General features: G+C 47.7%; 1 protein-coding gene across 1 annotated transcript in view; it reads left to right on the top strand.

Annotated features, from left to right (window-relative positions):
• The window catches only part of CTNNA1 (catenin alpha 1), a 712,178-nt gene that overhangs the window by 461,046 nt on the left and 223,443 nt on the right, over positions 1-27,689 (top strand). Inside the window, exon 13 of the mRNA XM_069199317.1 lies at positions 7,396-7,547. Within this exon, the coding sequence (XP_069055418.1) occupies positions 7,396-7,547 (152 nt within the window). The remainder of the gene's footprint in view (positions 1-7,395; positions 7,548-27,689) is intronic.

Here is a 27,689-nt window from a genome sequence, read left to right as displayed (position 1 = left end):
GGAAGCCCCCCCTTGCCTGCCTGCAGCGCTGAAGAGATCCGTTGATCTCTCATAGACTAACATTGCAAACCCGACGCTTGTTTCTACACTGCACCCGGCCGCCCCCGCGCTGCTGAGGGTGAAATTTCTGTGTGGGCTTGTGTCCCCCCCGGTGCCCTACAAAACCCCCCTGGTCTGCCCTCCGAAGACGCGGGTACTTACCTGCAAGCAGACCGGAACCGGGGCACCCCCTTCTCTCCATTCTAGCCTATGCGTTTTGGGCACCACTTTGAACTCTGCACCTGACCGGCCCTGAGCTGCTGGTGTGGTGACTTTGGGGTTGCTCTGAACCCCCAACGGTGGGCTACCTTGGACCAAGAACTGAACCCTGTAAGTGTCTTACTTACCTGGTAAAACTAACAAAAACTTACCTCCCCCAGGAACTGTGAAAATTGCACTGTGTCCACTTTTAAAGTAGCTATTTGTCAATAACTTGAAAAGTATACATGCAATTGAAATGATTCAAGGTTCCTAATGTACTTACCTGCAATACCTTTCAAACAAGATATTACATGTTAAATTTGAACCTGTGGTTCTTAAAATAAACTAAGAAAAGATATTTTTCTATAACAAAACCTATTGGCTGGATTTGTCTCTGAGTGTGTGTACCTCATTTATTGTCTATGTGTATGTCCAACAAATGCTTAACACTACTCCTTGGATAAGCCTACTGCTCGACCACACTACCACAAAATAGAGCATTAGTATTATCTCTTTTTACCACTATTTTACCTCTAAGGGGAACCCTTGGACTCTGTGCATGCTATTCCTTACTTTGAAATAGCACATACAGAGCCAACTTCCTACACCCCCTGAATCTAATCCTATACTCCTCAGTGGAGAATCCAAAGCCCTCAATCAGGGTACCCTTCATGAGGTCATAAGATTCTGCATCTTTTCCAGAGAGTGTGAGGAGTCTATCCCTACACTTTCCTGTGAACATTTCCCAAAGGAGAGCACCCCAGTGAGATCTGTTCACTTTCCTGGTTACACAAGCCCTCTCAAAAGCTGTGAACCATTTGGTGATGTCATCACCATCTTCATATTTAGTTACAATCCCTTTAGGGATTTTCAACATGTCAGGAGAATCTCTGACCCTATTTATGTTGCTGCCACCATTGATGGGTCCTAGGCCCATCTCTTGTCTTTCCCTCTCTATGGCTAGGATCTGTCTTTCCAAAGCCAATCTTTTGGCCATCCTGGCTAACTGGATGTCCTCTTCACTGGAGCTATCCTCAGTGATTTCAGAGTTGTTGGTCCCTCCTGTGAGGGAACCAGCATCTCTGACTATTATTTGTGGAGTCAGGGCTTGAGTAGCCCTGCTCTCCCTAAGTAGGACTGGAGGGGGGGAATTTCCCTCCAAGTCACTATCTTCATCCTCTGTGTTGCCATCCTCAGAGGGGTTGGCCTTTTCAAACTCTGCCAAAAGCTCCTGGAGCTGTACTTTGGTAGGTTTGGGGCCCATTGCTATTTTCTTTAGTTTACAGAGTGACCTTAGCTCTCTCATCTGTAGATGGAGGTAAGGTGTGGTGTCGAGTTCCACCACAGCCACATCTGTGCTAGACATTTTGCTTCTAAAAGTTGGAATACTTTTTAAGAATCTAAAACTGGTTCTAGAATCTAATTCAAACTTTTACAAACTTTTAAACTCTAAAAGAAATGCTAAACAGGATCTAACACAAGGCCCTAGCAGGTCTTTTAAGAATTTAGAAAACTTTTCAAATTGCAAAAATCAATTTCTAATGACAATTTTGGAATTTGTCGTGTGATCAGGTATTGGCTGAGTAGTCCAGCAAATGCAAAGTCTTGTACCCCACCGCTGATCCACCAATGTAGGAAGTTGGCTCTGTATGTGCTATTTCAAAGTAAGGAATAGCATGCACAGAGTCCAAGGGTTCCCCTTAGAGGTAAAATAGTGGTAAAAATAGATAATACTAATGCTCTATTTTGTGGTAGTGTGGTCGAGCAGTAGGCTTATCCAAGGAGTAGTGTTAAGCATTTGTTGTACATACACATAGACAATAAATGAGGTACACACACTCAGAGACAAATCCAGCCAATAGGTTTTGTATAGAAAAATATCTTTTCTTAGTTTATTTTAAGAACCACAGGTTCAAATTTAACATGTAATATCTTGTTTGAAAGGTATTGCAGGTAAGTACATTAGGAACTTTGAATCATTTCAATTGCATGTATACTTTTCAAGTTATTGACAAATAGCTATTTCAAAAGTGGGCACAGTGCAATTTTCACAGTTCCTGGGGGAGGTAAGTTTTTGTTAGTTTTACCAGGTAAGTAAGACACTTACAGGGTTCAGTTCTTGGTCCAAGGTAGCCCACCGTTGGGGGTTCAGAGCAACCCCAAAGTCACCACACCAGCAGCTCAGGGCCGGTCAGGTGCAGAGTTCAAAGTGGTGCCCAAAACGCATAGGCTAGAATGGAGAGAAGGGGGTGCCCCGGTTCCGGTCTGCTTGCAGGTAAGTACCCGCGTCTTCGGAGGGCAGACCAGGGGGGTTTTGTAGGGCACCGGGGGGGACACAAGTCCACACAGAAATTTCACCCTCAGCAGCGCGGGGGCGGCCGGGTGCAGTGTAGAAACAAGCGTCGGGTTTTCAATGTTAGTCTATGAGAGATCAAGGGATCTCTTTAGCGCTGCAGGCAGGCAAGGGGGGGCTTCCTCGGGGAAACCTCCACTTGGGCAAGGGAGAGGGACTCCTGGGGGTCACTTCTCCAGTGAAAGTCCGGTCCTTCAGGTCCTGGGGGCTGCGGGTGCGGGGTCTTTTCCAGGCGTCGGGACTTAGGTTTCAGAGAGTCGCGGTCAGGGGAAGCCTCGGGATTCCCTCTGCAGGCGGCGCTGTGGGGGCTCAGGGGGGACAGGTTTTGGTACTCACAGTCGTTGAGTAGTCCGGGGGTCCTCCCTGAGGTGTTGGTTCTCCACCAGCCGAGTCGGGGTCGCCGGGTGCAGTGTTGCAAGTCTCACGCTTCTTGCGGGGAGTTGCAGGGTTCTTTAAAGCTGCTTCTTGAAACAAAGTTGCAGTCTTTTTGGAGCAGGTCCGCTGTCCTCGGGAGTTTCTTGTCGTCGTCGAAGCAGGGCAGTCCTCAGAGGATTCAGAGGTCGCTGGTCCCTTTGGAAGGCGTCGCTGGAGCAGAGTTCTTTGGAAGGCAGGAGACAGGCCGGTGAGTTTCTGGAGCCAAGGCAGTTGTTGTCTTCTGGTCTTCCTCTGCAGGGGTTTTCAGCTGGGCAGTCGTCCTTCTTGTTGTTGCAGGAATCTGATTTTCTAGGGTTCAGGGTAGCCCTTAAATACTAAATTTAAGGGCGTGTTTAGGTCTGGGGGGTTAGTAGCCAATGGCTACTAGCCCTGAGGGTGGGTACACCCTCTTTGTGCCTCCTCCCAAGGGGAGGGGGTCACAATCCTAACCCTATTGGGGGAATCCTCCATCTGCAAGATGGAGGATTTCTAAAAGTTAGTCACCTCAGCTCAGGACACCTTAGGGGCTGTCCTGACTGGCCAGTGACTCCTCCTTGTTGCTTTCTTTGTTCCCTCCAGCCTTGCTGCCAAAAGTGGGGGCCGTGGCCGGAGGGGGCGGGCAACTCCACTAAGCTGGAGTGCCCTGCTGGGCTGTGACAAAGGGGTGAGCCTTTGAGGCTCACCGCCAGGTGTCACAGCTCCTGCCTGGGGGAGGTGTTAGCATCTCCACCCAGTGCAGGCTTTGTTACTGGCCTCAGAGTGACAAAGGCACTCTCCCCATGGGGCCAGCAACATGTCTCTAGTGTGGCAGGCTGCTGGAACTAGTCAGCCTACACAGACAGTCGGTTAAGTTTCACGGGGCACCTCTAAGGTGCCCTCTGTGGTGTTTTTTACAATAAAATGTACACTGGCATCAGTGTGCATTTATTGTGCTGAGAAGTTTGATACCAAACTTCCCAGTTTTCAGTGTAGCCATTATGGTGCTGTGGAGTTCGTGCAAAACAGACTCCCAGGCCATATACTCTTATGGCTACCCTGCACTTACAATGTCTAAGGTTTTGTTTAGACACTGTAGGGGTACCATGCTCATGCACTGGTACCCTCACCTATGGTATAGTGCACCCTGCCTTAGGGCTGTAAGGCCTGCTAGAGGGGTGACTGACCTATACTTGCATAGGCAGTGAGAGGCTGGCATGGCACCCTGAGGGGAGTGCCATGTCGACTTACTCGTTTTGTTCTCACTAGCACACACAAGCTGGTAAGCAGTGTGTCTGTGCTGAGTGAGAGGTCTCCAGGGTGGCATAAGACATGCTGCAGCCCTTAGAGACCTTCCTTGGCATCAGGGCCCTTGGTAGTAGAAGTACCAGTTACAAGGGACTTATCTGGATGCCAGGGTCTGCCAATTGTGGATACAAAAGTACAGGTTAGGGAAAGAACACTGGTGCTGGGGCCTGGTTAGCAGGCCTCAGCACACTTTCAATTGTAAACATAGCATCAGCAAAGGCAAAAAGTCAGGGGGCAACCATGCCAAGGAGGCATTTCCTTACAGCTGCTCCTTTGGATAAAGTTGCAGTCTTTTTGGAGCAGGTCCGCTGTCCTCGGGAGTTTCTTGTCGTCGAAGCAGGGCAGTCCTCAGAGGATTCAGAGGTCGCTGGTCCCTTTGGAAGGCGTCGCTGGAGCAGAGTTCTTTGGAAGGCAGGAGACAGGCCGGTGAGTTTCTGGAGCCAAGGCAGTTGTTGTCTTCTGGTCTTCCTCTGCAGGGGTTTTCAGCTAGGCAGTCCTTCTTCTTGTTGTTGCAGGAATCTAATTTTCTAGGGTTCAGGGTAGCCCTTAAATACTAAATTTAAGGGCGTGTTTAGGTCTGGGGGTTTAGTAGCCAATGGCGACTAGCCCTGAGGGTGGGTACACCCTCTTTGTGCCTCCTCCCAAGAGGAGGGGGACACAATCCTAACCCTATTGGGGGAATCCTCCATCTGCAAGATGGAGGATTTCTAAAAGTTAGAGTCACCTCAGCTCAGGACACCTTAGGGGCTGTCCTGACTGGCCAGTGACTCCTCCTTGTTATTCTCATTATTTTCTCCGGCCTTGCCGCCAAACGTGGGGGCCGGGGCCGGAGGGGGCGGGCAACTCCACTAGCTGGAGTGTCCTGCGGTGCTGTGACAAAGGGGTGAGCCTTTGAGGCTCACCGCCAGGTGTTACAGCTCCTGCCTGGGGGAGGTGTTAGCATCTCCACCCAGTGCAGGCTTTGTTACTGGCCTCAGAGTGACAAAGGCACTCTCCCCATGGGGCCAGCAACATGTCTCTAGTGTGGCAGGCTGCTGGAACTAGTCAGCCTACACAGACAGTCGGTTAAGTTTCAGGGGGCACCTCTAAGGTGCCCTCTGGGGTGTATTTTGCAATAAAATGTACACTGGCATCAGTGTGCATTTATTGTGCTGAGAAGTTTGATACCAAACTTCTCAGTTTTCAGTGTAGCCATTATGGTGCTGTGGAGTTCGTGCAAAACAGACTCCCAGACCATATACTCTTACGGCTACCCTGCACTTACAATGTCTAAGGTTTTGTTTAGACACTGTAGGGGTACCATGCTCATGCACTGGTACCCTCACCTATGGTATAGTGCACCCTGCCTTAGGGCTGTAAGGCCTGCTAGAGGGGTGACTGACCTATACTTGCATAGGCAGTGAGAGGCTGGCATGGCACCCTGAGGGGAGTGCCATGTCGACTTACTCGTTTTGTTCTCACTAGCACACACAAGCTGGCAAGCAGTGTGTCTGTGCTGAGTGAGAGGTCTCCAGGGTGGCATAAGACATGCTGCAGCCCTTAGACCTTCCTTGGCATCAGGGCCCTTGGTAGTAGAAGTACCAGTTACAAGGGACTTATCTGGATGCCAGGGTCTGCCAATTGTGGATACAAAAGTACAGGTTAGGGAAAGAACACTGGTGCTGGGGCCTGGTTAGCATGCCTCAGCACACTTTCAATTGTAAACATAGCATCAGCAAAGGCAAAAAGTCAGGGGGCAACCATGCCAAGGAGGCATTTCCTTACAGTTACACTTTGGGTGAACCCCACCTAGCACCACAGCACATCTCTAAAAGGGAGATCCTTTGATCAATGTCAAACTTACTGTGTGGAAAAGACACATAGGGCTGCTCAGAAAATGTGCAAAGGCGGGTGTTGTGGGTTTAACAAATCTATGCAAAGGACGTTTGTCAAAATGAGCAAAATGAATGCCTGAAGGTACACCCACATTGCACTCTCAAAAACAAACCACATCATTGTTAGCAAACATTCTTCTCTCAAGTTTGTCAGGATGCCGCATGGATATGTTTGACATGTTCACAAGAGACTAGTGTGTGATTGGTAAGATGTTATTTTCTTCATAATCTGCTACTTTTCACAGTATCGCAGTGGAGGAAGAGGGATCTATTTACTGGTTTTGTGCAACATAAACACTGCTAACCAAAACAGTGCTTATTGTAACAATCAGCTTGCTGTATTGAAGATTCATGTACAACCATTTCACCTCCTTGGGTGCAGAGAAAGCATAACATTTACAGAAATTATTCTTATAGCAAAAAGACACCTATTGTAACGGGCAGTAAACACATTCTGACATGGAATATTTGTCCCTCAACATAGTGAGTTTCAGAGACTGTGTTGCAAGTGTTCTCTAAAAGCCTGAAACCAAAATACAGATTCAGAAGAAAAACAAGTTGTATTATCCCAAAACCAACACGGAATGGCAGGAGGAATGTGCAGTATGTGTATCTATAACACAGGGAGATGCAGCCCCATTATTTCAGCTAAGTAACTTTTTGCACTTGCTGGAGTTTCAGGTTTACCGTTGATGGTTTTCACTTTTACTCAAGGGGAGTCAAGGTGACTGGCCAAAAAAATGGACATTTGATGGCTGGTAAATCAAGTGTTGTATAATGGAAGGTGTGTTGCTGTTAGTCTGATAGACCAGTTCCTCTAAAAATGTTTGAGCCAGTAAGGTAATGTATAAACTATAATACCAGGAAAATAGTGTTCTAAAGTAGAAGTACAAAAGTGGAGCCTGTATGTGTTTAGCTGTTTAACTGGCCTTTTCTTAGATGCTGATGTGAACGTTGGTTCCATAATGTAATGCTGAAGATGACTCGACTTGTATCTTTTCCAAGCTACATTTTGATTTATAGTTGTAGTTCACCAGTTGGCAGAGGAGAAGAAATGTTGACACCCTTAAACGTAACTACCTTTTGGCATGTTACAATTTGTAGTCTACAGTAAAGACTGCTGGATCTTGATAAAGGTTCTGTTTGTTACCTGATTATCTCAGAGAGGTAGCCATATCTTTCAGGAATTCACATTTAACCGTCACTATTTTATTTTTGCTTCTAAATTAGTTATGCCTCGATTCTCTGACCAAGTGGAAGCTGCTGTAGAAGCACTCGGTGGTGACACAAACCAAGCCATGGATGAAAATGAATTCATTGATGCTTCTAGACTGGTTTATGATGGCATTCGGGACATCAGAAAAGCTGTATTAATGATAAGAGTGAGTATTTAATTTTGTAAAGGTTTTTGTGCGTGCTTTGTCATAATTGAGGCCTGCTCCTGCAACCTCTTCCCCTTTTCTTTGAACTCCCCTAATTTTCTTTTAGTTAAGCATGTTTATGTTGAAAAAATCCCGTTTAGAAATCAGTCTTGCAACCATATAACATTTTCCATATTGCTATGCTGTGTGAGAAATAAAACTGATTCACACACCTCCGCTTACCACCATTGTCCAACCCTCATAAAAACCTTCCACCAGCCCCACTAAGGTAAAGGGCCATAGGTGTGCAAGATCGTCAACTAGACTTTTAGTATGTTGTCTATGACAGTGAGAGTGAAAGGTAGCATCCTAATTTCTACATGTGCAGTATGAATGCTTTCTCCTTACTGTCTTGTTTGGGGCTTCAGCATTTGCTACAGATTAGCTGATTTAAAGAATGTACTGCCTTCAAGAAACCCAAGGAGACTAGGTCCTTTAATGAATGCCTGAAACTAGTCAGGGATGAAGGGTACCCAAGATAAGTGTTGCTAAGCTGTTTGTACTGTGGCCAGATATGCCACATGCAAGGTGTCTGAAACTTAAAAATGTAATGTAACCAGAGGTCTGTTTCCAACAAAAAAGTTACTAGCCACCATCCCTTCTTAACTAGGGATAATGGGCCAGAGATGTGGAGATGTTGAGAGGTGGAACCTGAAATTCTCTCATGTCTTGCTGAACACTAGAAACCAAGTACCAGTTGTGCTTTAGATAGCTGCCTCTGAACTGGACTGAAAGCAGTGGAGCCAGCGGGATGATGGTTGTCTTCAAAGTTTGTCCCCTTAACCGTTATATCTGGAGTCAAAGGCCTGATGTGATCCCTAGCAATGAAGCCTTTTGGGCATCACGTGGCTTACTGATTAGAGACAAGGTGTTGAGAGATCTGATGTGAATACAAAAGGAATGTCATGCAATGTCTCCTAGAGAACTATCATTTTGATCCTGGTATAGTACAGAATGACCTTGCACCAAGGGACTTTCCAACAATGTCCTGTGTGGGAACCTACCCCTTGGAGGTAGATCCTCACCAGGAGAACCAATTTCAAAGCATAGGTATGACCTGTCAATTTATGTTTCCACCAGATCTATGGAGTTACTTTTCCTGGCCAGAGAGGAACTTATATTGATTATAGACTCTTTGGTGTCTACCCTGAGGGGTCTATCTGAACTACCAAAGAGTCAGAAGGTAGAGAGTCGGATGAGGAGGACTCATTTTCTGAGATATGCTGCTGAGGGCCCAAACTCTCCTATGGTGAAGGGGTACCACATGTCTTCAGAGGAAAGTTCTGCAGTGGCCTTGGGGAGTCTGGTATTTTTCCTGCTAGAAGTCCTGTTCACATAGGCAAGGCTGCAATTCCTGTGTTTTTTTTTAAGGGGGGTGGGGTTATAGAACAGGTAGTGGTAAGGTAGGCTGTTTACCTGAAGCCATTTGCTAAGCTTCCCCTCTTGTCCCTCTTAAACCGTGACATCGTGTGTTCGCTCGTTGTGAACCTTGCAAAAAGGAAATCCATTCGGAACGATTGGTCACAGCAGTTGTCCGATTTGTCCTCTTTGAAGCTCCCACTGGACCAGTTCGGTTCTAAGACTACTGGATGCTGGAATTGCCTCCCGACATGTTGGTTGAGAGGAAAAGCAGTCCCTCAAGGGTGACCTCCTGAAACAAGCACTCTTTGCCTCACTAGCTGGTCACCCCCTAGAAGAGTTTTTTTTTCTTGGTTCAGGGTCCATAACAAGACAGCATTTCTCTTTGGTATGAATTCCAGCTGTACAGTAGAACATTGTTCTTGATGAAGGGCCTGAGTAGGGGCTACCTTGGAGTTTTGATTTCTTGGAGAAATTCCAAGCTTCTACAGTAGATCTTTTTTTAGGTCGAGTGTACAAGCGCTTTTCGACCTGTTGTAAGTATTCTGTGGAGTTTTAACCATGCCCATTTCATTGGTAAAAGCTTTACGTTTGTCCCGCCTTGGGGCAGTTTTGTTACCGCCTTGCAGACTGACCCTGTTACATGGATTATTCCACGATTGCTGATCCACTTCACCGTGGGTGACATTTATTTTCTTTTGTCTCTCCCCTTCATGCCCCATGGTGCTCACAGAACAGCGCAAACTCCATCAGCGTAATTGAAGCACTGGTCACATTGTTCACACTTACCTAATCAGAGTAATTTCATTTGGCTCACCCCTTTACGCTCCATAGCTTTCACAAAAACACTTGAAATTGTTAAATGCTTTACATAAAAACAAAAATCCTCAATGGGGTTTTCCCAACACAGCGGGAGAGCCAATACTACAATATTCGCTGCACTCTTGAAACTTTCCCCATAATGCTTTGCAGGACATTATTTTTAGAAAACATGTTTGCTCATAACTCAGCCTGTGGTGATCCTAGGACAATATGACCACCACCAAAACATGCTCTTTCTATCTACATCATCTCTGGGTCCCCACACTTAGTAAGTGGGGACCCCAAAATAACTCCTTCCACCGATGTGTCTTTTTAAGCTCTCATGGATGGAACCTTTATTTTACAGCTGGGAGTAGTTTGTGTTTTAAGAGCCTTGTTTGCTATATCATTGCAGTAGGTCTTTTAGCTCAGAAAATCTGTAAGGCATTACGCCATCTTGGAGCTAAATATATCTTTACACTTCATTACTTTCTGCCATTCTCTTTTCATGTGGTTATGCCCTCTAGGGACTATCTATATGGTTACATGGCCATGTTTCTTACAAATTCTATTTCCATTGTGGCGACCTCTAGGGGCTGTTCTAAGCATTACAATCAACATATCAACGTAGTACAATATTCGCGACACAGAACCTCGCCCCATAATGCTTTGCAGGGCATTACTTTTACAAAACATTTTTTACATAACTCCGCCTGTGGTGGTTCGAGAACAATGGGACCATCTTCAGAACGTTCACCACAGTGTGCTCTTTCTGTCTAACCCATCTCTGGGTCCCCACACTAGGTTATTGGAGACCCCAAAATATTAACCCTTCCCACCATTCAGTGTCTTCTTAAGCATTCTCATGGTTGTAAATTTTGTATTACTGCTGGGAGTAGTTAGTGTTTTAAAGGCCTTACTTGTAATTTCATTGCAGTAGGCCTGTTAACCCTAAAAATGTGTAACACGCAATGCTCTCTAAGGACTAAATATATGGTTACAGTGCATTACAACATTTTCTTTTCATGTGGTTATGACCTCTAGGGGCTAACTATATGGTTACATGACCATGTTTCTTAGAAATGCTATTTTCATTGTGGTGTCCTCTAGGGGCTGTTCTGCGTATTAGTCTAATGCCAAAAGTGTATTTCTGATAAAGGTTTTTATTGGGTTTACATGATAATTGTATACATATTATTAAACTCTCCTTATTGCAATTATGCCCATGACTCAGGCCAACTTTTTTTATTGGGTTTACATGATAATTGTATACATGTTATTAAACTCTCCTTATTGCAACTATGCCCATGACTCAGGCCAACTTAACATCCTTATTACACTATGACTGTTTGAACACTCTTTATATGTTTGGGTGACCCTTCTAGTTTATTTCTCTTGTTACTCCTCCGTGGCTGTCTTGTGTACTTTTTTGGGGAATTGCGTCTAGCCAGTCAGCAACTCTGATGGTGGAGTGGTGAAAGTGGTATTCTATTGGAATTACCATGGCAGATTTAAATTAGGATGCTGAATGGCAAAAATTTCATTTTTTGTTGCAGATGGAGGAAGAAGGTAAATGGAAGTGCTTTAGTTATATGCAGGGCCACTCCATTTATGTGGCAGGAAAAGACAAAATAATGAGGCAGGATTGACCAATTTATGTGGCAAGAAAAGTCCAGTTATACATCTACAACACCAGTTGCTCTAACTCAAGCAAATGCAAGACCTATGGCATTGCAAATGTTTGTTCTGCAATGGTTGGACTTTACTGTAGAGGCATCATGTGAATGAATATCATGACCTTTAGCAAACTGCAATGTCCATGCCTTGAGTCATCCTCCTCTCATTGCAGTACTCGGGCGGGGCTAGTGGAGAAATTCCAGAAGCCAGTGATGGCTTCTCACCTTCCTGGGCAGTCTAGGTCTGGTTTCCCACTGATCACACCATAAAAATGTTAGTCATCCAGGCTTGTCCCCAGCCACAGAAACAGCAAGGGTTGAGGTCTTGGCAGTATATGCGCCCAGGTTTCATGTGTATGACCTTTTTGGTATCTAGACCAATTACAGGTAATTGGGCCCAGAATTCAGACTTTTTACACTTTGGGGCAGAGCAAGGGGGCCTGACACAAACAAAATACAGCATTTCAGATATTGAGCACACTTAATCCAAAACTGAAGAAGCACATCTTCCTCTGTTCTTTTAATTCTATGTGCTTACAGTGTGGAGTGTCCAAAGTCAGACCAATTCGAACTGGTCAGTGACAAAAGACAAGGGAGGAGTACGTTTCGCCAAAGGAAGGGCCAACATGAAGAATCATGGCACTTATTTCCCCTGTGCAGACTTAGTTTGAGAGAAGGGTTTGAATGGGAGAAGTGTAGGCAGTCATGTCCAACATAAGGATTGAGACAATGCAAGGAGTGCCAATCTTTTACACTTGTGTGCTATGCCAAGGAACCACTCTTTGAAACCTAGTCAGTGCACAAGCTAACCCAGTGGAATTCACCATTCACTGATATTCCCTTAACACTTTCACCCATCATACAGTCTACACACCATGCTAAAGAATAGCCACTGACTGTCCTAGAACCTGGGGGAAAAGGCCTCATTCAAAGGTATGACTCTTAGGTTATATGATGGACTGTAAAGCTGTCTTGGGGCCACTACACAACAGGAGGAGCGGCATATTATATTGGGCCTGTGGAGAGGATCCAGAGTATTTGTAGGAAAAATCATGATGGTTTTGTTCTTCAGAGTTTGAGACAGTCTGGCATCATGTCCATAGCTTTGTAGCTTTGTTGATGGGTATATGTATGGTGTAAATTTTTTCCTTTGAATTTCAATAACAATTGTCCTAGAATGTGTGCTTTGTCTTGCTGTTTTCCTGTTGGTCAGGTTTATTTGTCTCATTGTTGGCACGTTTTTGGGAGTGACAGTTTTAGGGCATCTGGGCCAGGCAGGGGATTTTTTTGAAATCAGATTCTTTGAGTTTTAATTTTTCTATTTTTTCTGGGACTCTGGAAATAGAACCTTGAGGACGTTAGAAGAGTTAGCTTTGCATTACAGATTGGTGGTTGGGAAAGGGGTTTAGGGATGCTCTGTGTGCTTGGGATTTTGGAATGATGTGATGGTTGAGGAGATGGTGGTATTGGTTGTACAGGTTTTCCTTCCTGGTGAACTGTCATGAGGTTCTAGGCTAGTTGTGTGTCGGAAGCTGGCTCTTTATGATTTGTCAAAATGAGATATATTGAGCAAAAAGTCCAGGGGTTTCCTTACTAGTGGACAGGGGCTTGTTTTAGCAATTCCAAGGTGCTCTTTTAAGGGGGTCGTGTGATCGAGCAGCCTTGGGTTATCAGACAGGAGTGTTAGACATCTGCAAACACACACACAGTTGATAAGTAAGACAGAGAGCCCAATACAAATAGTCACACAAGTTTACAAAAAAAACAAGTATCTTCATATATGTTAAGGCACCAGAATCAATATGATCACGTAAGTATGTTTTTCAAGAAAAGTCTTTGTAGTTTTTGAAAAGTTGACAGTGCAATTTTTGAAAGCCCGATTGTTATCCTATGGAGAGAAAACAAGTACTGCATTCAGGTAAAATACAGCAACTTACGGGACAAATCTCCTGGACTTACGGTAGATATAGGACGAGGGTGAGAACCACACCAACAGGTCACACCGGGCAGCACTGGGGCGGCTGGGTGCAGAGGTGTAGTATGATGTCGGATACCCAGTGTTAGTCAATGGGGATTGGTCCTGTTGAAGAGAGGATGCAGGTTTGGACAGGGAGTCCAGTCGAGAAGAACCCACAGGTGGGTCTAATTCTTGAGATGCTCAGGGACGAAAGGACACCTTCGGTCCCCTTCTCCATGGGCGACGAGGGCAGAGGTGTCCCGTGGCGTTAGGTTTTCTCCATCAAGAGCACTCAAGGTTGAGAGGACCTGCAGGCATTGACGGTGAGTTCACAAGTGGGTAAGTTCAAGGTGGGTTTTGTCACTAGAGGGCTGGGGGACCACATTGGCACTGTTGGCCCACTGCAGATTAGGCTAGGCAGCACAGGTGCAGTGGCGCCTCTAGGTGTGTGTGTTCTGTTGTCCGGAGTCCTCTCAGGTCTTCTGGGGTGCCTGCAAGATGCAGGAAAGCAGCTTTGCTGCTCCACGTGAGTTCCTGGGTCTTTTTCTGAAGATAGGCAGGCCTCCCAGGCTTTTGGAGGCACAGCAGCTTGCAGAACGAGTAGACTTGGATGCCAATCGGCGGGAACAGCAGACAAGCTGGGAGAGCTGTGGCCTAGTCAGATGCTTCTCCTTCGGGATTTCCTGTTGAGGCTCTTGATTGTCCTTCTTTGTAGGTAAGCTGGAATCTGATTTCCTGGTGCCAGGAAATACTGAATTTAGGGGCATGTTGGGTTGTGTAGCGTAGTAGCCAATGGGCTACTTACCCCTGTTGTAACTACACTCCTTATATGACCACGTCCTGTGGAAAGTAGGCATAACCCTGTCCCAGAGTTCCTAAATCTGCCAACACCAAGTTGGCAGACTTCTAAATTTTGTGTCCACATCAAGCAGCTCACCGTAGGGGTGGGACTGACTGACACACGTCTCTGAATGCTAAATCTCCCTCCTGTCCTAGTGCCAAGGGGCAGGGGGTTGGCATCTCCTGAGTGAAGCCAGCTGTGCATACCAAGGGCTCTAGGTTTCTTTGAAGCCCCTCGACCGGCTTTGCAGATTCGCAAGTCATCCTGTTTGGGTGGGGCTTGTAAACACCTCATCCAGAGCAGACTTGTTTTCTAACTGCCCAAGAGCAAAGACTGTCATCCTACGGGGCTAGAATCTTGTATGGTGGTGGCAGGCTGGCTAAAACTAGTCAGTCCCCACACAGGTAGTTGATAGGCTTTCACAGGGCACCTTAATGTGCCCTCTGGGTGCATGTTTAATAAATCCATCATTCCTGGCAGCAAACGCTGCCAGGAAATATGCGGTGTCAGTACAGAGACACTTTTACGACGTGGGAGACAAGGCCAGCAAATTGATAGTGTGGTTAGAAAAAAGAGATGGGGTCGAAATTGGGTGGCAGAAATACAGGATGAAAGGGGGAAGACGCTTACCTTAGGACAATAAATAGCAGAGGCCTTTGCCTCCTATTATGAACAGATATATGCCTCCAGAACTGTCCTTACAGTAGAAGACTGTGCATAAGTCTCGGGAGACCTCTATCTCCCAGTCTTTTCGATGATTGAGAGATTGAGATGAACTAGATCAGGACATAACTGTGGAGGAGGCACAGGGAGCTATCTGGGGGGTTGCAATCAGGTAAGGTGAAGGGTCCTAACTGCCTACCATTCAAGCCCTATAAGAGTGTTGCTAACATAGTGGCCCTTCACATGCTGGCCATGTTTCAGGAGGCTGGAAAGGTGGGATCCCTCCCACCAGATCAGAGAGAGGCCATGATGGTATTAATACACAAATAGGGCAAACCCGAGACGGCTTGTGGCTCCTACCGGCCGATATTATTAATAAACTTAGAAGCTGAATTGCTGGCAAACATCCTGAGTAAAAGGCTCCAGTTGATGATAACGAGCTTGATACATCCCAACCAGTCAAGCTTTATGCCAAATAAGAGCACCAAACTTAATGTTAGAACAATATACGGGATACTCCATGCAACAAAGGCACCAGATATTGATGCAGCAATGGTATTGTCATTGGACGCACGAATTCCCTTTGATAGTATAGATTGGCCATTCTTCTTTGGGGTACTCACTAAATTGGTATTCGGCCCTGAGTTCTATGCGTGGGTATGGTTACTGTATCAAGAACTGTAAGGAAATGCCTCCTTGGCATGGTTACCCCCTGACTTTTTGCCTTTGCTGATGCTATGTTTTGAATTGAAAGTGTGCTGAGGCCTGCTAACCAGGCCCCAGCACCAGTGTTCTTTCCCTAACCTGTACTTTTGTATCCACAATTGGCACACCCTGGCATCCAGGTAAGTCCCTTGTAACTGGTACCTCTGGTACCAAGGGCCCTGATGCCAGGGAAGGTCTCTAAGGGCTGCAGCATGTCTTATGCCACCCTGGAGACCCCTCACTCAGGACAGACACACTGCTTGCCAGCTTGTGTGTGCTGGTGAGAACAAAATGAGTAAGTCGACATGGCACTCCCCTCAGGGTGCCATGCCAGCCTCTCACTGCACTGCACTAGATACGTCACCCCTCTAGCAGGCCTTACAGCCCTAAGGCAGGGTGCACTATACCATAGGTGAGGGTACTAGTGCATGAGCACTGTGCCCCTACAGTGTCTAAGCCAAACCTTAGACATTGTAAGTGCAGGGTAGCCATAAGAGTATATGGTCTGGGAGTTTGTCAAACACGAACTCCACAGCACCATAATGGCTACACTGAAAACTGGGAAGTTTGGTATCAAACTTCTCAGCACAATAAATGCACACTGCCAGTGTACATTTTATTGTAAAATACACCCCAGAGGGCACCTTAGAGGTGCCCCCTGAAACCTTAACCGACTATCTGTGTAGGCTGACTGGTTCCAGCAGCCTGCCACAACCGAGACATGTTGCTGGCCCCATGGGGAGAGTGCCTTTGTCACTCTGTGGCTAGTAACAAAGCCTGCACTGGGTGGAGATGCTAACACCTCCCCCAGGCAGGAGCTGTAACACCTGGCGGTGAGCCTCAAAGGCTCACCCCCTTTGTTCCAGCACCACAGGGCACTCCAGCTAGTGGAGTTGCCCGCCCCCTCCGGCCACGGCCCCACTTTTGGCGGCAAGGCCGGAGGAAATAATGAGAATAACAAGGAGGAGTCACTGGCCAGTCAGGACAGCCCCTAAGGTGTCCTGAGCTGAAGTGACTAACTTTTAGAAATCCTCCATCTTGCAGATGGAGGATTCCCCCAATAGGGATAGGAATGTGACCCCCTCCCCTTGGGAGGAGGCACAAAGAGGGTGTACCCACCCTCAGGGCTAGTAGCCATTGGCTACTAACCCCCCAGACCTAAACACGCCCTTAAATTTAGTATTTAAGGGCTTCCCTGAACCTAAAGATTTAGATTCCTGCAAATACAAGAAGAAGAGGACTGCTGAGCTGAAAGACCCCTGCAGAAGAAGAAAAGAAGACACCAACTGCTTTGGCCCCAGACCTACCGGCCTGTCTCCTGCCTTCTAAAGAAACCTGCTCCAGCGACACTTTCCCCAGGACCAGCGACCTCTGAATCCTCAGAGGACTGCCCTGCTTCAAGAAAGACAAGAAACTCCTGAGGACAGCGTCCCTGCTCCAAAAAGACTGCAACTTTGTTACAGAGGAGCAGATTTAAAGACCCCTGCAAATCCCCGCAAGAAGCGTGAGACTTGCAACACTGCACCCGGTGACCCCGACTCGACTGGTGGAGAACCAACACCTCAGGAAGGACCCTCCGGCGACTCCGAGACCGTGAGTAACCAAAGTTGTCCCCCCCCCGAGTCCCCACAGCGACGCCTGCAGAGGGAATCCCGAGGCTCCCCCTGACCGTGACTGCCTGACTCTAAAATCCCGACGGCTGGAAAAGACCCTGCACCCGCAGCCCCCAGCACCTGAAGGAACAGAACTTCAGTGCAGGAGTGACCCCCAGGAGGCACTCTCCCTTGCCCAGGTGGTGGCTACCCCGTGGAGCCCCCCCCTTGCGTGCCTGCACTCCTGAAGAGACCCCTTGGTCTCCCATTGGAAACCCGACGCTTGTTTACACACTGCACCCGGCCGCCCCCGCGCTGCTGAGGGTGTACTTTTTGTGTGGACTTGTGTCCCCCCCGGTGCCCTACAAAACCCCCCTAGTCTGCCCTCCGAAGACGCGGGTACTTACCTGCTGGCAGACTGGAACTGGGGCACCCCCTTCTCTCCATTGAAGCCTATGCGTTTTGGGCACCACTTTGAACTCTGCACCTGACCGGCCCTGAGCTGCTGGTGTGGTGACTTTGGGGTTGCTCTGAACCCCCAACGGTGGGCTACCTTGGACCCCAATCTTGACCCCGTAGGTGGTTTACTTACCTGCAAAAACTAACATTACTTTACCTCCCCCAGGAACTGTGAAAATTGCACTGTGTCCACTTTTAAAACAGCTAATTGTGTGTTATGTGAAAAGTATATATGCTACTGTAATTATTCAAAGTTCCTAAAGTACTTACCTGCAATACCTTTCAAATGAGATATTACATGTAGAATTTGAACCTGTGGTTCTTAAAATAAACTAAGAAAATATATTTTTCGATTAAAAAACCTATTGGCTGGAATTGTCTGAGTGTGTGTTCCTCATTTATTGCCTGTGTGTCTGTACAACAAATGCTTAACACTACTCCTTTGATAAGCCTACTGCTCGACCACACTACCACAAAATAGAGCATTAGTATTATCTCTTTTTGCCACTATCTTACCTCTAAGGGGAACCCTTGGACTCTGTGCATGCTATTCCTTACTTTGAAATAGCACATACAGAGCCAACTTCCTACATTGGTGGATCAGCGGTGGGGTTCAAGACTTTGCATTTGCTGGACTACTCAGCCAATACCTGATCACACGACAAATTCCAAAAATTGTCATTAGAAATAGATTTTTGCAATTTGAAATCTTTCTAAATTCTTAAAAGTCCTGCTAGGGCCTTGTGTTAGTCCCTGTTTAGCATTTCTTTTAGTGTTTAAAAGTTTGTGAAAAGTTTGAATTAGATTCTAGAACTAGTTTTTAGATTCTTAAAAAGTATTCCAACTTTTAGAAGCATAATGTCTAGTACAGATGTGAATGTGGTGGAACTCGACACCACACCTTACCTCCATCTTAAGATGAGGGAGCTAAGGTCACTCTGTAAAATAAAGAAAATAGCAATGGGCCCCAGACCTTCCAAACTACAGCTCCAGGAGCTGTTGGCAGAGTTTGAAAAGGCCAACCTCTCTGAGGATGGCAACACAGAGGATGATGATAGTGACTTGGAGGGTGATTCCCCCCTACCAGTCCTATTTAGGGAGAACAGGGCCTCTCAAGCCCGGACTCCAAACATAATAGTCAGAGATGCTGGCTCCCTCACAGGAGGGACCAACACCTCTGAAATCACTGAGGATAACTCCAGTGAAGAGGACATCTAGTTAGCCAGGATGGCCAAAAGATTGCCTTTGGAAAGACAGATCCTAGCCATAGAAAGGGAAAGACATGAGATGGGCCTAGGACCCATCAATGGTGCCAGCAACATAAATAGGGTCAGAGATTCTCCTGACATGTTGAAAATCCCTAAAGGGATTGTAACTAAATATGAAGATGGTGATGACATCACCAAATGGTTCACAGCTTTTGAGAGGGCTTGTGTAACCAGAAAAGTGAACAAATCTCACTGGGGTGCTCTCCTTTGGGAAATGTTCACTGGAAAGTGTAGGGATAGACTCCTCACACTCTCTGGAAAAGATGCAGAATCTTATGACCTCATGAAGGGTACCCTGATTGAGGGCTTTGGATTCTCCACTGAGGAGTATAGGATTAGATTCAGGGGGGCTCAAAAATCCTCGAGCCAGACCTGGGTTGACTTTGTAGACTACTCAGTAAAAACACTAGATGGTTGGATTCAAGGCAGTGGTGTAAGTAATTATGATGGGCTGTACAATTTATTTGTGAAAGAACACCTATTAAGTAATTGTTTCAATGATAAACTGCATCAGCATCTGGTAGACCTAGGACCAATTTCTCCCCAAGAATTGGGAAAGAAGGCGGACCATTGGGTCAAGACGAGGGTGTCCAAAACTTCCACAGGGGGTGACCAAAAGAAAGGGGTCACAAAACCTCCCCAGGGGAAAGGTGGTGAGACAGCCAAAAACAAAAATAGTCAAGAGTCTTCTAAAGGCCCCCAAAAACCTGCACAGGAGGGTGGGCCCAGAGCCTCTTCACAAAACAATCCTGGGTACAAGGGTAAAAACTTTGATCCCAAAAAGGCCTGGTGTCGTAGCTGTAATCAGCCTGGACACCAAACTGGAGACAAGGCCTGTCCCAAGAAAAGTACTACTTCTAACTCCACTCCAGCTAACACTGGAATGGCTAGTCTCCAAGTGGGATCAACAGTGTGCCCAGAGCAAATCAGGTGTCACACTGAAGCTACATTAGTCTCTGAGGGTGGGGTGGATTTAGCCACACTGGCTGCCTGTCCACCTAACATGCAAAATACAGGCAGCAGCTCTTAATTAATGGGACAAGTGTAGAGGGCCTGAGGGATACAGGTGCCAGTGTCACTATGGTGACAGAGAAACTGGTTTCCCCTGGCCAATACCTGACTGGACAAACCTATCCAGTCACCAATGCTGACAATCAAACTAAAGTACATCCCATGGCTATGGTAACTTTAGAGTGGGGAGGGGTCAATGGCCTGAAACAGGTGGTGGTCTCCTCAAATATCCCAGTAGACTGTTTGCTTGAAAATGACCTGGAGTCCTCAGCATGGGCTGAGGTAGAACTGAAAACCCATGCAGCCATGCTGGGTATCCCTGAACTGGTGTGTGTCAAGACAAGGGCACAGTGCAAGGCACAGGGGGAAAAAGTAGAGCTGGAGTCTGGAAAAAGGGCCCAGCCTACCAAGAGAAAAGGAAAGCCAGCTGGGAAACCAGCTGCAACACAACAAGAAAAAGAGAACCTCTCTTCTCAGGAAGAAGTTCTGCCCTCTGAGAGAACTGAGCCTATGGAGCTGGAACCTTATCAGGTTGAGCTCTTGGGCCCAGGGGACCCTCAAGGTGAAGAGTTGTCTGAGGGACAAGAAACCTGTCCCTCTCTTGAAGGCCTTAGGCAGCAACCTGCTGAAGAGTCCAATGGCAAGAAAACTGGAACACATAGGGTCTATTGGGAAGATGGACTCCTGTACACTGAGGCAAGAGATCCCAAACCTGGTGCCACTGGGAGAGTGGTGGTGCCTCAGGAGTTCAGAGAGTTTATTCTGACCTTAGCCCATGATATTCCCCTTGCTGGGCATTTGGGACAAACCAAGTCGTGGGAGAGGTTAGTCAACCACTTCTACTGGCCCAACATGTCCCAGAAAGTTAAGGAGTTTTGTGTCTCCTGTACCACCTGTCAAGCCAGTGGTAAGACAGGTGGACATCCAAAGGCCCCCCTCATTCCACTTCCAGTGGTGGGGGTCCCCTTTGAAAGAGTGGGTGTGGACATAGTGGGTCCACTTGAACCTCCCACAGCCTCAGGAAATATGTACATCCTAGTAGTAGTGGATCATGCTACTAGGTATCCTGAAGCTATTCCCCTTAGGTCGACTACTGCCCCTGCAGTAGCCAAGGCCCTCATTGGTATCTTTACCAGAGTGGGCTTCCCTAAGGAGGTGGTGTCTGACAGATGTACCAACTTCATGTCAGCATACCTGAAGTACATGTGGAATGAGTGTGGAGTGACTTATAAGTTCACTACACCATATCATCCACAAACTAATGGCCTTGTTGAGAGATTCAACAAGACATTAAAGGGCATGATCATGGGGCTCCCAGAAAAACTCAAAAGGAGATGGGATGTCCTCCTGCCATGTCTGCTTTTCACTTACAGAGAGGTGCCTCAGAAGGGAGTAGGGTTCTCACCCTTTGAACTTCTGTTTGGCCACCCTGTAAGGGGACCACTTGCTCTTGTTAAAGAAGGCTGGGAGAGACCTCTTCATGAGCCTAAACAAGACATAGTGGACTATGTACTTGGCCTTCGCTCAAGAATGGCAGAGTACATGGAAAAGGCAAGTAAAAACCTTGAGGCCAGCCAACAGCTCCAGAAGTTTTGGTATGACCAAAAGGCTGCAATGGTTGAATTTCAACAAGGGCAGAAAGTCTGGGTTATGGAGCCTGTGGCTCCCAGGGCACTTCAGGACAGATGGAGTGGCCCTTACCCAATCCTAGAAAAGAAGAGTCGGGTCACCTACCTGGTGGACCTAGGCACAAGCAGGAGCCCCAAGAGGGTGATCCATGTAAACCGCCTAAAACTCTTCCATGATAGGGCTGATGTCAATCTGTTGATGGTAACAGATGAGGACCAGGAAGCTGAGAGTGAACCTCTCCCTGATCTCCTCTCATAAAACCCTAAAGATGGCTCAGTGGATGGAGTGATCTATTCAGACACCCTCTCTGGCCAACAGCAATCTGACTGTAGGAAGGTCCTGCAGCAGTTTGCTGAGCTCTTTTCCCTAACCCCTGGTCAGACACACCTGTGTACCCATGATGTGGACACAGGAGACAGCATGCCTGTCAAAAGCAAAATCTTCAGACAGTCTGATCAAGTTAAGAAAAGTGTAAGGAAATGCCTCCTTGGCATGGTTGCCCCCTGACTTTTTGCCTTTGCTGATGCTATGTTTACAATTGAAAGTGTGCTGAGGCCTGCTAACCAGGCCCCAGCACCAGTGTTCTTTCCCTAACCTGTACTTTTGTATCCACAATTGGCAGACCCTGGCATCCAGATAAGTCCCTTGTAACTGGTACTTCTAGTACCAAGGGCCCTGATGCCAAGGAAGGTCTCTAAGGGCTGCAGCATGTCTTATGCCACCCTGGAGACCTCTCACTCAGCACAGACACACTGCTTGCCAGCTTGTGTGTGCTAGTGAGAACAAAACGAGTAAGTCGACATGGCACTCCCCTCAGGGTGCCATACCAGCCTCTCACTGCCTATGCAAGTATAGGTCAGTCACCCCTCTAGCAGGCCTTACAGCCCTAAGGCAGGGTGCACTATACCATAGGTGAGGGTACCAGTGCATGAGCATGGTACCCCTACAGTGTCTAAACAAAACCTTAGACATTGTAAGTGCAGGGTAGCCATAAGAGTATATGGTCTGGGAGTTTGTCAAACACGAACTCCACAGCACCATAATGGCTACACTGAAAACTGGTAAGTTTGGTATCAAACTTCTCAGCACAATAAATGCACACTGATGCCAGTGTACATTTTATTGCAAAACACACCCCAGAGGGCACCTTAGAGGTGCCCCCTGAAACTTAACCGACTGTCTGTGTAGGCTGACTAGTTCCAGCAGCCTGCCACACTAGAGACATGTTGCTGGCCCCATGGGGAGAGTGCCTTTGTCACTCTGAGGCCAGTAACAAAGCCTGCACTGGGTGGAGATGCTAACACCTCCCCCAGGCAGGAGCTGTAACACCTGGCGGTGAGCCTCAAAGGCTCACCCCTTTGTCACAGCCCAGCAGGGCACTCCAGCTTAGTGGAGTTGCCCGCCCCCTCCGGCCACGGCCCCCACTTTTGGCGGCAAGGCTGGAGGGAACAAAGAAAGCAACAAGGAGGAGTCACTGGCCAGTCAGGACAGCCCCTAAGGTGTCCTGAGCTGAGGTGACTCTAACTTTTAGAAATCCTCCATCTTGCAGATGGAGGATTCCCCCAATAGGGTTAGGATTGTGACCCCCTCCCCTTGGGAGGAGGCACAAAGAGGGTGTACCCACCCTCAGGGCTAGTAGCCATTGGCTACTAACCCCCCAGACCTAAACACGCCCTTAAATTTAGTATTTAAGGGCTCTCCCTGAACCTAGAAATTAGATTCCTGCAACAACAACAAGAAGGACTGCCTAGCTGAAAACCCCTGCAGAGGAAGACCAGAAGACGACAACTGCCTTGGCTCCAGAAACTCACCGGCCTGTCTCCTGCCTTCCAAAGAACTCTGCTCCAGCGACGCCTTCCAAAGGGACCAGCGACCTCTGAATCCTCTGAGGACTGCCCTGCTTCGACGACGACAAGAAACTCCCGAGGACAGCGGACCTGCTCCAAAAAGACTGCAACTTTATCCAAAGAAGCAGCTTTAAAGAACCCTGCAATCTCCCCGCAAGAAGCGTGAGACTTGCAACACTGCACCCGGCGACCCCGACTCGGCTGGTGGAGAACCCACACCTCAGGGAGGACCCCCGGACTACTCTACGACTGTGAGTACCAAAACCTGTCCCCCCTGAGCCCCCACAGCGCCGCCTGCAGAGGGAATCCCGAGGCTTCCCCTGACCGCGACTCTCTGAAACCTAAGTCCCGACGCCTGGAAAAGACCCTGCACCCGCAGCCCCCAGCACCTGAAGGACCGGACTTTCACTGCAGAAGTGACCCCCAGGAGTCCCTCTCCCTTGCCCAAGTGGAGGTTTCCCCGAGGAAGCCCCCCCTTGCCTGCCTGCAGCGCTGAAGAGATCCCTTGATCTCTCATTGACTAACATTGCGAACCCGACGCTTGTTCTAACACTGCACCCGGCCGCCCCCGCGCCGCTGAGGGTGAAATTTCTGTGTGGGCTTGTGTCCCCCCCGGTGCCCTACAAAACCCCCCTGGTCTGCCCTCCGAAGACGCGGGTACTTACCTGCAAGCAGACCGGAACCGGGGCACCCCCTTCTCTCCATTCTAGCCTATGCGTTTTGGGCACCACTTTGAACTCTGCACCTGACCGGCCCTGAGCTGCGGGTGTGGTGACTTTGGGGTTGCCCTGAACCCCCAACGGTGGGCTACCTTGGACCAAGAACTGAACCCTGTAAGTGTCTTACTTACCTGGTAAAACTAACAAAAACTTACCTCCCCCAGGAACTGTGAAAATTGCACTAAGTGTCCCCTTTTGAAATAGCTATTTGTGAAGAACTTGAAAAGTATACATGCAATTGAAATGATTCAAAGTTCCTAATGTACTTACCTGCAATACCTTTCAAACAAGATATTACATGTTAAATTTGAACCTGTGGTTCTTAAAATAAACTAAGAAAAGATATTTTTCTATAACAAAACCTATTGGCTGGATTTGTCTCTGAGTGTGTGTACCTCATTTATTGTCTATGTGTATGTACAACAAATGCTTAACACTACTCCTTGGATAAGCCTACTGCTCGACCACACTACCACAAAATAGAGCATTAGTATTATCTATTTTTACCACTATTTTACCTCTAAGGGGAACCCTTGGACTCTGTGCATGCTATTCCTTACTTTGAAATAGCACATACAGAGCCAACTTCCTACAAAAAGCATCAAGGTGGAAGTCTACAAGATGCTGGAGTTGGGAGTAATTGAGCACTCTCAGCCCCTGGGCTAGCCCAGTGGTCTTAGTCCCCAAACCTCACACCAAAGATGGAAAGAAAGAGATGAGGTTTTGGGTGGACTACAGAGGTCTTAATTCTGTCACCAAGACAGATGCCCATCCCATTCCTAGAGCTGATGAGCTCATTGATAAATTAGGTGCTGCCAAATTCTTAAGTACCTTTGACTTAACAGCAGGGTACTGGCAAATCAGAATGGCACCTGGAGCAAAAGAGAAAACAGCATTCTCCACCTGATGGGCATTATCAGTTCACGGTTATGCCCTTTGGTTTAAAGAATGCCCCTGCCACCTTCCAAAGGTTGGTGAATCAAGTCCTTGCTGGGTTGGAATCCTTAGTGCAGCTTATCTTGATGATATTGCTGTCTTCAGCTCTACCTGGCAGGATCACCTGGTCCACCTGAAGAAGGTTTTGAAGGCTCTGCAATCAGCAGGCCTCTCTATCAAGGCATCCAAATGCCAGGTAGGGCAGGGAACTGTGGTTTACTTGGGACACCTGGTAGGTGGAGGCCAAGTTCAGCCACTCCAGCCTAAGATCCAGACTATTCTGGACTGGGCAGCTCCAAAAATCCCAGACTCAAGTCAGGGCATTCCTTGGCTTGACTGGGTACTATAGGAGGTTTGTGAAGGGATATGGATCCATTGTGACAGCCCTCACAGAACTCACCTCCAAGAAAATGCCCAAGAAGGTAAACTGGACTGTAGAATGCCAACAGGCCTTTGACACCCTGAAACAAGCTGTGTGCACAGCACCAGTTCTAAAAGCTACAGATTACTCCAAGCAGTTCATTGTGCAGACAGATGCCTCTGAACATGGGATAGGGGCAGTTTTGTCCCAAACAAATGATGATGGCTGTAGGAAGTTGGCTCTGTATGCACTATTTCAAAGTGAGGAATAGTATGCACAGAGTCCAAGGGTTCCCCTTAGAGGTAAGATAGTGGCAAAAAGAAATAATACTAATGCTCTATTTTGTGGTAGTGTGGTCGAGCAGTAGGCTTATCAAAGGAGTAGTGTTAAGCATTTGTTGTACATCCACACAGGCAATAAATGAGGAACACACACTCGGAGACAAATCCAGCCAATAGGTTTTGTTATAGACAAATATCTTTTCTTAGTTTATTTTAAGAACCACAGGTTCAAATTCTACATGTAATATCTCATTTGAAAGGTATTGCAGGTAAGTACTTTAGGATCTTTGAATAATTACAGTAGCATATATACTTTTCACATAAAACACAAATAGCTGTTTTAAAAGTGGACACAGTGCAATTTTCACAGTTCCTGTGGGAGGTAAAGTATTGTTAGTTTTAGCAGGTAAGTAAATTACCTACAGGGTTCAGTTTTGGGTCCAAGGTAGCCCACCGTTGGGGGTTCAGAGCAACCCCAAAGTTACCACACCAGCAGCTCAGGGCCGGTCAGGTGCAGAGGTCAAAGAGGTGCCCAAAACACATAGGCTTCAATGGAGAGAAGGGGGTGCCCCGGTTCCAGTCTGCCAGCAGGTAAGTACCCGCGTCTTCGGAGGGCAGACCAGGGGGGTTTTGTAGGGCACCCGGGGGGACACAAGTCCACACAGAAAGTACACCCTCAGCAGCGCGGGGGCGGCCAGGTGCAGTGTGCAAACAAGCGTCGGGTTCTCTGTAGGTTTCAATGGGAGACCAAGGGGTCTCTTCAGCGGTGCAGGCAGGCAAGGGGGGGGGCTCCTCGGGGTAGCCACCACCTGGGCAAGGGAGAGGGCCTCCTGGGGGTCACTCCTGCACAGAAGTTCCGATCCTTCAGGTGCTGGGGGCTGCGGGTGCAGGGTCTTTTCCAGCCGTCGGGAAATGGAGTTCAGGCATTCGCGGTCAGGGGGAGCCTCGGGATTCCCTCTGCAGGCGTCGCTGTGGGGGCTCAGGGGGGGCAACTTTGGTTACTCTCGGAGTCGCCGGAGGGTCCTCCCTGAACTGTTGGTTCTCCACCAGTCGAGTCGGGGTCGCCGGGTGCAGTGTTGCAAGTCTCACGCTTCTTGCAGGGATTTGCAGGGGTCTTTAAATCTGCTCCTCTGTAACAAAGTTGCAGTTCTTTTGGAGCAGTGCCGCTGTCCTCGGGAGTTTCTTGTCTTTCTTGAAGCAGGGCAGTCCTCTGAGGATTCAGAGGTCGCTGGTCCTTGGGAAAGCGTCGCTGGAGCAGGTTTCTTTGGAAGGCAGGAAACAGGCCGGTAGGACTGGGGCCAAAGCAGTTGGTGTCTTCTTTCTTCTTCTGCAGGGGTTTTCAGCTCAGCAGTCCTTCTTCTTGTAAGTTGCAGGAATCTAAATTCTTAGGTTCAGGGAAGCCCTTAAATACTAAATTTAAGGGCGTGTTTAGGTCTGGGGGTTAGTAGCCAATGGCTACTAGCCCTGAGGGTGAGTACACCCTCTTTGTGCCTCCTCCCAAGGGGAGGGGGGCACATCCCTAATCCTATTGGGGGAATCCTCCATCTGCAAGATGGAGGATTTCTAAAAGTTAGTCACTTCAGCTCAGGACACCTTAGGGGCTGTCCTGACTGGCCAGTGACTCCTCCTTGTTATTCTCATTATTTCCTCCGGCCTTGCCGCCAAAAGTGGGGGCCGTGGCGGGCAACTCCACTAGATGGAGTGTCCTGCGGTGCTGGAACAAAGGGGTGAGCCTTTGAGGCTCACCGCCAGGTGTTACAGCTCCTGCCTGGGGGAGGTGTTAGCATCTCCACCCAGTGCAGGCTTTGTTACTGGCCTCAGAGTGACAAAGGCACTCTCCCCATGGGGCCAGCAACATGTCTCTAGTGTGGCAGGCTGCTGGAACTAGTCAGCCTATACAGATAGTTGGATACAGTTTCAGGGGGCATCTCTAAGGTGCCCTCTGGGGTGTGTTTCACAATAAAATGTACACTGGCATCAGTGTGCATTTATTGTGCT

Source organism: Pleurodeles waltl, chromosome 7 (assembly GCF_031143425.1).
Source record: "Pleurodeles waltl isolate 20211129_DDA chromosome 7, aPleWal1.hap1.20221129, whole genome shotgun sequence".
Taxonomy (NCBI): Eukaryota; Metazoa; Chordata; class Amphibia; order Caudata; family Salamandridae; genus Pleurodeles; species Pleurodeles waltl.
Note: the sequence above shows the minus strand (reverse complement) of the source record. Positions and strands in the feature narration are given on the sequence as shown.